General features: G+C 50.1%; 1 protein-coding gene across 1 annotated transcript in view; it reads left to right on the forward strand.

The window, feature by feature from the left end:
- SDC3 (syndecan 3) overlaps positions 1-10,137 on the forward strand; it is a 72,560-nt gene extending 62,423 nt beyond the window's left edge. Inside the window, exons 2-5 of the mRNA XM_031962399.1 lie at positions 1,145-1,262; positions 1,885-2,555; positions 3,710-3,989; positions 4,499-10,137. Coding sequence (XP_031818259.1) covers positions 1,145-1,262; positions 1,885-2,555; positions 3,710-3,989; positions 4,499-4,665 — 1,236 coding nt within the window. The 3' untranslated portion in view covers positions 4,666-10,137. The remainder of the gene's footprint in view (positions 1-1,144; positions 1,263-1,884; positions 2,556-3,709; positions 3,990-4,498) is intronic.
- The last annotated feature ends 1,039 nt before the right edge of the window (positions 10,138-11,176 follow it).

The following is an 11,176-nucleotide window of genomic DNA, read 5'->3' on the forward strand; positions in this document are numbered from 1 at the left end:
CGTCCATAAGCAGGGCCTTTCCCCCAAAATGGGGAGGGACCCATCCAGATGTCACCATCTGCTGACCACCAATCCAGATACTTCTTGCCTTTTTGGGCAAACTGCCCAGGCTCTGTGTTCTGGCTTTTTGAAGCCGCATCTCAGAGGGCGAGGGGGGCATGGGAAAGCAGCAGCTTCTCTGGAAAGTCCTGAGTCTTGGGTACTGTGAGATCCTTCTGGGGGAAGTGTGGTTTAGAGGCAGAGATCCTGGCTGTCCATCCTGTCTCCTCTGGTTTCCTCATCCTTTCCTCTTTCTTCCCTCTCAAAAAGATCTATTTCTTTTTTTTTTTTAATCCAGCAATCTCTTTCCTTCAAGGAGTTTTTCCTTTCCAGCTTCCCTCATTATCTATTACTTCCCACCAATCAGCCTTGCCCACTGTGCCATTGATGCAGTGCTGCCATGTTTTTCCCAATGGATCTACTCATTATTTCTCACACACAACATACCATTTGCCACCTCTGTGACTCTGAAAGTCTCCCCTGCAGGCCTGAGTACCTCCTCACCCTTTCTCAGGGAATCCTTCACTGCTTTCAAAGCTCACCCCAAAGGCTGCCTTCCCTCCAGGGCCTTTCTTCATCTCCCCCCACCCTCCCCAGCCCCGACCCACCTGCAGTTGTTTATGCCTCTAAAATCACAATTGTTATAGATTACATTTTACATATGAAGAAATATTTTATATTTACCTATTTTTTCCTCACGTGTTTTTTGCTGCAGTGGATTACATGCTCTTTGAGAGAAGGGACCGTTTCTTTGTTTTTGTCTTTGTAATCCCAGTGCTTAAGTACAGGGATGTGAGACATGTAGTAGGAGCTTAATAACTGGTCTTGGAAAGCATGAGGATCTGGGATTCTGTATAATAGGGTAAGAAGAGAATTTAACCCAGTCAGGGATGCTGAGCCATACCTATGGAGCCCTGGGCTGAACAGCATCTCTGGTATTCTCAACCTGAGGGTGGGGAGGTTTGACAATGGCCCGCCATTGTGGACACCTTGAGATAGAAATGGCTCCAGACCCTAATGCTTTGCCATAGTATGTGATTGTGGGACTCTGATTTTCTTGTCTCCTGACTGCCTTGTGCTGAACTCTGTCTGTCTGTTCCTCTAGGCTCAGCGATGGCGCAGTGAAAACTTTGAGAGGCCAGTGGACCTGGAGGGATCTGGGGATGATGACTCCTTCCCAGATGATGAGCTAGATGACCATTATTCGGGCTCTGGCTCTGGCTGTAAGTTTAGTCCCTTCCTCCTCTTCTTCCTCTTCCTCCCATGGCCACCTTTGGCCTTCCTCCTTTCTTCTCGCCCTCTCTTCCTCCTTCCTTCCCTCCTTTCCTTCCTCTCTTCTTCCCTCCCTTCCTCTTCCACCTTTTCTCCCTCCCTCCCTCCCTTTCTTCTTCCCTCCTTCCCTTCCTTCCTCCTTTCCTCCCTTCCTCCCTCCCGTCCTCTTTTCCTCTTTCCTTCTCTCCCTCTCTTCCTCCCTTCTTCCCTTCCTCCCTCCTTTCCTTCCTTCCTCCCTCCCTTCTTCTTTTCCTCCCTCATTTCCTCCCTCCTTCTCTCCCTCCATCTCTCCCTTTTTTCCTTCCTTCCTTCCTTCCTTCCTTCCTTCCTTCCTTCCTTCCTTCCTTCCTCCCGGTGGGGACTGGTCCTTCCTAGGACTGCTTTGTCAGCTCCGTGGGCTGGTGGGGACCTTTGGGAAAAGGCCTTATTCCTTTCTCTGTCACATTATCCAAAAGGATCCTGAATTGCAAGGTGGGTGAGAGAATGGTAGTACCCCTCTGCTCCACCTCCCACCCCAACAAAACCACAGCTCCCACTAACTCCATGATCTCTCTTCTCTTTCATTCCTTTTAGACTTTGAGCAGGAGTCTGGGATTGAAAAGGCTGTGCGGATAAGTACCAATGTGGCTGTTGCTCTGTCCACCACACCAGCAGTGCTGCCCACCAGTGCCATCCAGCCCATGGGCACCCCCTTTGAGATGCAACCGTCAGAGAGCCCCACTCCCAAGCCTGCCACCGCTGTTTTGGCAGTGACCAAGGTGTCACTAGTGCCCACTGCTGCTGCCACCACTGCCACCGTGGCCACAGCCATGGAAGCTGTGACCACCGTGGCCCCAGCCGTGGCCACCGAGGCTCCGGCTGTGGCCACCGAGGCCCCGGCCGTGGCCACCGTGCCTGTTGCCACCACCAACATCGTCCCAACAACCGCTAGCATCCCCACATACCCCCCATCCACAGTCAGTGTGCCAGTTTCTCACACAACGGCCCTCCCAAAGCTCCCACCTCCTCCCCCAGCCACGGTGGCTGCCACAGCCCAGGCCACAGCCCAGGCCACGGCACCTGCCACACTCACCCTCTCTACAGTGGCTTCTGACCTGGACACAGAGGCATCCACCCCGAAGCTGGTGGTCACTGCCACACCGAGTACCTTGCCGAAGCCAGAGGCCTCTCAGCCTCCGGGGGGCTTTGAGAAGAGCACCGTAGCTCTGGGATCTGATGCCCTCGTGCCCACAGAGGTGCCACAGGTGGGAGAATAGGGCTGGGGACTAGAGCTCAGGGAAGAAATAGGGAAGTAGAAAAAGCTAAATTTGAGTGGGAATGAGGAATGGAGTAAGCCTGGGGTAAGGATGGAAATGGGAGTAAGAATGGTGAGCAGGGAGGGGGTGAGCAAGCAGGCTCTTGTGGGAAGACAGGACTGTTTGGGGGAATAAGGTGAGAAAGCTGATATTTCTTTTTTAGGGGTGGGGTGCTCCTGCCAGTCATCATGGCAGGACTCTAACAAATGTCTGCTGTTGTCTGCATGGGATTCGCTGCCTGGCCATATGTACAGTCCCCACTTTACTAATAGGTTTCCCTGCCTCTTCCTTGGCCCCTTTCTTCCTTGGCCCCTTTCTTCCTTCCTTCCTTCCTTCCTTCCTTCCTTCCTTCCTTCCTTCCTTCCTTCCTTCCTTCCTTCCTTCCTTCCTTCCTTCCTTCCTTCCTTCTCTTCTTTCCTTCCTTCTCTTCCTTTCTTTCCTTTCCTTCCTTCCTTCCTTTCCTTTCATTATATAGTAAGTTACTACTATATAAAGTACTTTACACTTTATATTATAAGTACTGTAATAATTTACTACTTATAAGTAGTAAGTTACTACTTATGTGACTGTAGGAAAGTTCTTTGGTCCCTCCAGGTTTCAGGTTCCCCTCTTTAGGATGAGATGACCTTTCAGAGCCCTCCTAGCTCCCCGTCTGTGATTCTTCTTTTCTTCCCCATATTGTATCTCTTTCCTCCCCTTTTTCCCTATCCCTTTCTGGACTTACTTTTTTCTTTTAAAATGATTCATTATTTGCTTTTTTTAAATGCCAATATTACTTTTCAGCGATCCTTCCCAAATAGAGTCTTTTCTTACAACAAATAATTTGTTAGAATGAGTCAACAAAACATTGCTCCATTATGTAATCCCTTTCTTTTTCTCTTTTTCTTCCCTTCTCTTTTTCTCCCTTTCTCTTTTTGTTTTCTCTCCTTTTTTTCCCCTCCTTCTCAGATGCAAGGGTATCTGTGGGGTTGGGAGGAGGGAGGGTTTATGGTGGAGGGTGAAGGCCCAGTGGAGGATTTCCAGGCTGGGGGGAAGACCAGAGCCTTGATCCAACCCTATAAAATCCCTACCCATTTCCTCCTTTCTGTTCTCTGTCCTTGCAGACCCCTACTCCAGAGACCCCACTGGCTACAAACCGGGAAGTGGAGGCGGAGGTACCATTCCCCAGTGGGGACTCGGAGCCCCCTGAGGAGGGGATCACTCAGCCAGAGCTGGACAATGAAGTGGTGGCCGTGGGTGAAAAGACCACCACGACCTCAGCAGGAATAAGGCCCAAGGATGACCAGTCTGGGCCAGACTTGTTTGATAACACCATTGATTTGGGCAACTCAGCAGCCCAGCTGCCTCAGAAGAATATCCTTGAGAGGAAGGAAGTGCTAGTAGGTAAGGCCTGGCTGAGGTCAGGGGAGAGGGGAAGGGGGATAAGAGGGAGGAAAAGGAAGGAAGGATGCAGTTCTTGTGTCCCCAGAACTTAAAGCCCTTAATAAGTGTTTCATTTCATGCATTCATCCGTCCATTTATTCATTCTGTTCCCCTTTCTCCCAGGGGATCCTCACTAGCTCAGGGGTTCCTCTTTAAGCCAGAGATTCCACTTGGGGGGGCTATAGGAACAATTATCGGAGACTGGAGTTGGCCCCCCACTTCCCTGTCCCAGAGCCCCTGACCACCCAACCACTTCACTCCAGCCCCACAGCTCTAGTCCTAGCCCCTGCTCCTCCACTCCAGCCCCACGACTCTAGTCCTAAGCCCTGCTCCTTCACTCCAACCGCACAGCCCTAGTCCCAGGCCCTGCTCCTTCACTCCAGCCCCATAGTTCTAGTCCTAGGCCCTGCTCCTTCACTCCAACCCCACGGCTCTAGTCCTAAGCCCTGCTCCTTCCTTCTTCCCTGCAGCGGTGATTGTGGGGGGGGTGGTCGGAGCCCTCTTTGCTGCCTTTCTGGTCACCCTCCTCATCTATCGCATGAAGAAAAAGGATGAAGGGAGCTACACCTTGGAGGAGCCGAAGCAGGCCAGCGTCACATACCAGAAGCCGGACAAACAGGAGGAATTCTATGCCTAGAGAGACCTCGGGGCCTCCTCTTGCCTCTTCCCTTCCCACCCCATCCTCCTCTCCTCTCCTCCCCTCCCTTTTTGCTTACTCCTTGGACAGAACTGTGAGTTTTCTGAATCCCTGTGCCGCACTGGACCCGAGTTACTGCTGGTGCAGGGGACATTGTCCATAGCCCTGTGTCCTGCCTCTGGCACTGGGCAGGACCCTCCCCCTCTACAGAACTTTGATTCCCCACCCCGACCCCCTTCATTCACGGAGGGGCTCCGATCAGCAATCCTCTCCACTTTTTAGGCCAGAGCCAGGCTCCAAAGTGGCCTCTGGCCATTCAGGCTGGAGCCCCAGAGACTTTGGGCACAGATTCCTACCTGTGGGAGAAGTTCAGAGTGAGACAAAACTTTCTTTGGTTGCTAAATCGAGGGTGAGACTTGGGAATCCCTTTCTCCTCTCCCTCGGGCTCTCGATGGCCTTCTCATCGGGACCGGGAGGTTTCTCCTGGACTGGCAGCGGGGCACCTTTTGTCATGGGGCTGTGAACCCTCAGCTTAGGGGTTTTAGGGGCCCATGGCAGCCAATGCCATCTCTTAGGCGGCACGTCTTTTGGCCATGGCAAGTGGCCTGTGCTCAGTGGTCTGTGCTGGATTGAAGGTATGGGGAGGAAAGAGAGGAAGAGGGAGAGAGAGTCTGAGTGGAAGAGGGGAGATGGTGGGAGAGGGGAGTGAGCTGGGGAGCCTGCAGGTTCTCCACCCTCCCTTGCCCCTTCCCCCTGCTCCTGGGGCTCTCTCAGACCAAACCATGAGTTTCCTTCCCTTGCCAGCCAGCATCAGGGTTAACGAGCATGTGGCTTTGCCAAGAGTGCCTGAGAGTGGCTGGCTCAAGCCTTCTCCAGAGGAGGGGGACCTTCCCTCTCTCCCTCCCCCATCTCCCTCGCCGGACGGAGCACAGGCTGTCTGTGGCTCAGGCTGGCGAGGGCCGGGGGAGTGTCTGGGCAGAGTTATTTTGCTCGAGGCACGACAGCCACCCAAGGGGGAGTGTTTGCCAGACACGACTTCGTCACCATCAGCCACATATATCACTCATGCGACCCAGCATGCAGACACTCACCACGAGTCACACACACCAGGCCTCCCCTCATGTGTCCCACAGAACTCGTCCCCACACTAGTCACCCACATAGCCCAAGTATCACCAGTCACGCTCTCACTTGCTGTAGCTGGGGGAGCTTCGTGTAAAATAAAAGACGAGAAGGGGGCAGTGGGGAAGCCCCAAGGGCTCTCCCTACCTTTGCAGAGTATTTGCTCCTTCCCCACTTGCCCATGGGAAGAGCTGGGGTGGAAGAATCCTCTTACAGGCCCGGCTTTAAGGATGATCTCGTGAGTTTGGAAAGGAATGGGACACTCCTGTTGGACCCAGGACCCTGACGCCCAGGGCCCGGCTTCTGTGGTGGAGCTGTATGTGTGCCTCTGGTCTGCCCGTCCAGACTCCCTCCCTTACGGACTGGGGATGGTCCCGGGAAGGAAATGGGGAAGAAAGGACTTTCACTGAAACTGACTGACTTCTTGGGAATGGCCACAGGCCCTTGCCTTCCTACGTGAATCCCAGCTCATGGGCCTAGGTGTCTCCCAACTCTCGGAAGCCACTTAGTGCCTGCCTGGATAAGAGTCATGAGCAGCCCCCAGCCCTCTGCCCAGACCTAGAAGGACATTGGCCTGGCCCTTTGGGGACCCCTGTGGGGAGACTACTGATCATCATTCAAGGCTCCCAGGAGCCACTTGTGAGGTCCCTGCCCCAGAGTTTGTGGTTGGTGGAGATTCTGCCAGTAGCGAGCTCCCCGTCTTGCGGGCTCCATTCTTCCTTGCCCCTGACCCAAGCATCTCCATACTTTTGGACCTTGTTTGTAACTCTGGGAGTCGGTACCACATTCATAGACAAAGCTGGACTATTTAGTTTGTCTTCTGTCTCCTTGAGGAACCCCCCATTTCTTGGGGCTTCGTACCTGGACCCTGGGCTTCTGGGGAGCCACCAGTGCTGAGTGGAACAGCATCCTCACCGTGGACCTCACGCTGGAACCAGTCTGTGCCGAGATGGACGCCCTCTCCTTCAGAGGCTTGGAGCCCATTGCAGGCCATCTCAAACTTGGAGCCATTGGATTTTTGTTGGGGGAAGAGGGACCGAAAGGAGTTCCAGGGATAGAATCCTGGTTTTTGGACTGTTTGCTTCCCATTCCCACCCTGACTGTCGCACTTATTTCATTCCCCTTGCTTTGTCAACTCCTCCCAGCCCAAGGTCAGACAGTCAGGACATCCCCTCTGTGAATTGTCAGGTGTGCAGTGGGGAATGGGGAAAGGCTTAGCATTTGTGGGGATGCAAGAGCAAGGAGAATAGTCCAGACCGAGGTCTGGATGGAAGCCTGAGTTGCTGGACTAGATTCCAGAAGGGAGGGGTTGGGAGGGTCTCGAGATGTTGGTCCCTGCTCCCCATCTCCTCCTGCAGACACCTCTCTGTAAGCTCCTTTCAGTTACATCCAGGGCCTTCTGCCCACACAGCACAGGGACTCACCTGATTTCATCAGTCTTGTTCTCCAACCACTCACTTGTAGGGGTCCTGGGGAATGGGGGAATCAATGTTGTGGCAGGCCTTGAGGAAGGGACTGGTGTCTTTTCCAGGATGCTTAGTGGGGCCTTGTCTTCCTTAGGCTTGGAGCTGCCAGAACACAGCTTGGGGGGAAGTTGATCCCCAATGTTTGAATGTGGAGGGACAGGGACTAGAGTTGCCTGAATGCCAGTCAGCCCCTTCTGCATGCCTGTGCCAGGGACCTTTCACTAAAAGTCCCCATCACCACTGCTTCCCAAGGCTGAATTGACATGTATAACCATGTGGCCCAATGGTTGAGGAATAAAAATGGAAAGGGACTCTGGGAAGTAAACCTGAGGTAACTAATACTACTTCCAGAAAACTGGTGGGGAGAGTGTGGGAGAGGGTCAAGCTCCACCAGTGTTCCTTCCCTGGGACCTTCCCCTCCTTTATCTGATCACGAATATGGTATGAATGTCACAGCAGCTGTCCTATTTGAATGAATCACCCTATCCCTTGCCCCCATTTCTAGTCGGAGGATTGGCTTGGGAAGGATCTTTTGGGGGTGGGAGGGGAGAAATTATAGGTAACTGGTTGCCAGAATGAGTTATGTCTGTTATTAGGGCAGTTTCGCCAGAGGGAAGTTCATATACCCTGAGGGCTTCCTCTAGGTGAGGAGAGTTGGGGGGTTAGGGATTGGAGGAATCCCCCCAGGAATTGGATGATGAGCTCTACAGCCTCAGTCCTCTCAATCCCAGGAACAACCCTTTCTGAGGAGGCCATTTTTGCTGACCCATCTCTTCCACTCCTAGGGTGTCCTTGGAAACTGATAGGAAGGGTCCCTAGTGGAGTGTCCAGGAGGAAAGGGAAAGTGGAGGAGAGAGCTGGGCTGGGGAGCCTTGTGGTTGGAGCTTGGGACCTCTTTGTGGGTCAGCTGGACATGATTTCAGGGCCTGAGAGATGCTGAGATTGGGAGGGCTACCAGGAAACAGAAGCAGATATTTCTACTCCTAGACTCAATGATTAGAATGGCAGCTGCTGGAAAAAGCTGCTTTTTGGGGTGTCCCTCTGCATTTTCTAGATGGCACCTTTCTGTTTCAGGGCATCTCATCCACAATTTCAGGACACATATTCCTCCACTTTCTACAGCCACCCCTTTCTCCTCTCCCCATTCATGGGGCAGTGACCCCAGGCTGCTCTCCTTGTAAATAGGAATTGAAGAAGCCTGTATAGATTTACAAATAGCAAGATCGCCAAAAGACCTGGGGACCGAGGATCTCAGGGTACATGGCCCACTCTCGAGAGCTTCTGAAAGTTCCAGTCTTTGGCTCACCCCAAAGAAGCCTCCTGAGCTGGCGCTAGCATCGTGGCCCTCCCCCCAAATAGTGAATGCTTGTAAATATTTTAAACAAACAGGAACTGTGTCTCATGCAGCGGACCCCTCTTTGGGGGCTCTCCCTCTACAGAACTACCCCTGGGCCTGGGGGCTTGGAGGGCAATTGTCTGTACATCCAGGTGGAAGAAAGGGGAGAGCAGAAACCCTCCACCCCTACCCTATCTATATTCCCCCCCCCCCAACCTGTTTGTTAACTGTTTTTGTCCTGAGTTTATGGCCAAAACTTTTGAATAACGAGGGAGAAAGAGACGAAAGGAACCCTTCTCCATCTTGCAAAGGGGAACTAGTCCGAGCCCTGGGCTCATGGCCCAATCCTGTAATGGTACCATTATTATTATTTTTTAATTCTTTCTGTGTTGTGCCCATTTATAAGAGAAAATAAAATTAAGTCATTGAAAGGATGCTCCCTGACTGGGAGTGGGGTGAGCATCAGAATCATTTCTTCAGGCCTTGACCTCATATCTCCTTGTCAGCCTAACTGGAAGCCACCTCCATGTGCCTCAACTCCTCCCCCTAAGGCAACACCCAGGGACCACCAGTGCCACCTTTGCTTTTAGAAGAGCCTAAGGAGAAAGAAGGGAAATTATTTTCCTGAGAACCACGAGGTTCCAAAACCATTTATTAAGCACCAGTTTATTATAGAGTTCTCTTTAACTTTCAGGGAAGGGAAAAGATTGGAACGGTTCCTTTCCATGGACTTTCATAGTCTACTGGGAGTCTTTGACACTAACTAGAACATAAAAGGTGCAACAAAGGGAAGTGAGGAAAAGCTCATGTTCAACAGATGAGATCAAGGAAGGCTTCATGGAAGTGTCATTAGAACTGAAGGGTGGGCAGAAAAATCAGGAAACTGAGGCCCAGAGAGGACACAAAAGGACTTGCCTGAGGGCCCATGGATACAGTGGCAGAGCCAGTATTTTACAGCTGGTTCTTTCTACTAAGTAACATTGCTTCTATTATCAAAGGCTAACCACCAGACAAATGATCTTTTTGGCTGTGGTGACACTCAAAGCAAAAATCTGAAAGGTCCTGGGTGGCCTCCATCTCCCTCAGTGATGGTGGTGAGTGGTGGAGAATACAGGCAGGAGATCCTAAGCATGGCAGCTTTAAAGCTTTTCTGTAAACTAATGCTTATGTGTGACCTTTGTTTAATGACCAAAAACTTGATACTCTGTTAGAGTAATCTATCCATTGAGATCCAGAAGCAGTGTGCTGTAAAGGAAAGGATGCTAACTTTAGACACAGGCCAGACGTGGATTCAGTTCCTGATTCTGACACTAGCTGTGTGACTCTGGGCAAGTCACTTAACTCACTGAGCCTCGCTCTATAAAGTGGGGATAATCGTATGTGCTGAACGATACTTTGTAAACCTAAAAGAGCTATATAAATGCAGGTTATTAAGCATACTCATATTAATCTTGCTATAAATAAAATAGATGATATAAGATAGTTACAGTAACTAGTAGAATGGCTTGTAGGTTCTTGGAGAGCTAAATAAAGGAAATGATTTCACAGATTACTTGGTCATCTCACTTTGCAATACTTGTGATTAGAATCAGCAAACCAACAGCCGAGAAGAGAAACGCTGCTTATGGACCACCATCTGTTTCAGGGGTTGAAGAAAGTTCCGTGAAGAAGCTGTTGAGATCCTTCCAATAGTCAGCTTATACCTTTATACTCAGAACATTAGGGCAAAGATGAGCCTAGGGGAGAATGGTAGAAATGACGTCAAAAATGTTGGGTTGAGTTTAAAGAATGGAGGAAGGGAAAACATGGTAGATTACTCAGAAGTCCAACAGTTCATCATGAATACTTTCTTTGAGAGAGTTGGAAAGAAGTGAATGTGATGAATATCAAGTTTTTACACACACACACACACACACACACACACACAGAGAAAGAGAGAGAGAGAGAGAGAGAAATGAAGCTGACTATAAATCAGGAGACAATGCCTGGATAGGGAACTTTTGGTTTCCAACATGGACACCATTTCAAGATCAACTGCATAGGACAAAGATGAGAATCCACCACATGAATTTATAGAAGCTTTTCCTGCTCTGCTTAATCAAGTCATTGGTTCTTTAAAAAAGTGGGAAATGGACAAAAAGAACATGGACTCTGACTTTTGCTGTTTTTAGATTTTAATTAAAGGATGAGTCACCTTGATGCAGATGAAGGACCCAAGAAACTACCTTAGCTGGAAGGCTTGTGGCCAAAAACAACTTTTGAGTATAGAGTACAATCTTAATTACAAAATAGTATAAAGATAATCAGATATATTACTCCAAGGTACACCCAGAAACAGTTAACAGGAAAAACACATTTACAGAGAACTTGGTTTTAGATTCAGTTAAATTTGAATCTTCTGAGAGTTTTCAAAAATTAAAACAGGAAGGATATCAGTAAATAAATGAGAACAGGTGTCTTCCTTTCTACATCTATGTCCTCATCAGTGATAATAGTAAAAACACCAATTTGGACTTCACCATGCCTGATTATACTATGTGAAGAAATAGCAAAGGCATTTTAAAAAACAAATTTAGGATGAATGACTG

This window comes from Sarcophilus harrisii, chromosome 3 (genome assembly GCF_902635505.1).
Source record: "Sarcophilus harrisii chromosome 3, mSarHar1.11, whole genome shotgun sequence".
Taxonomy (NCBI): domain Eukaryota; kingdom Metazoa; phylum Chordata; class Mammalia; order Dasyuromorphia; family Dasyuridae; genus Sarcophilus; species Sarcophilus harrisii.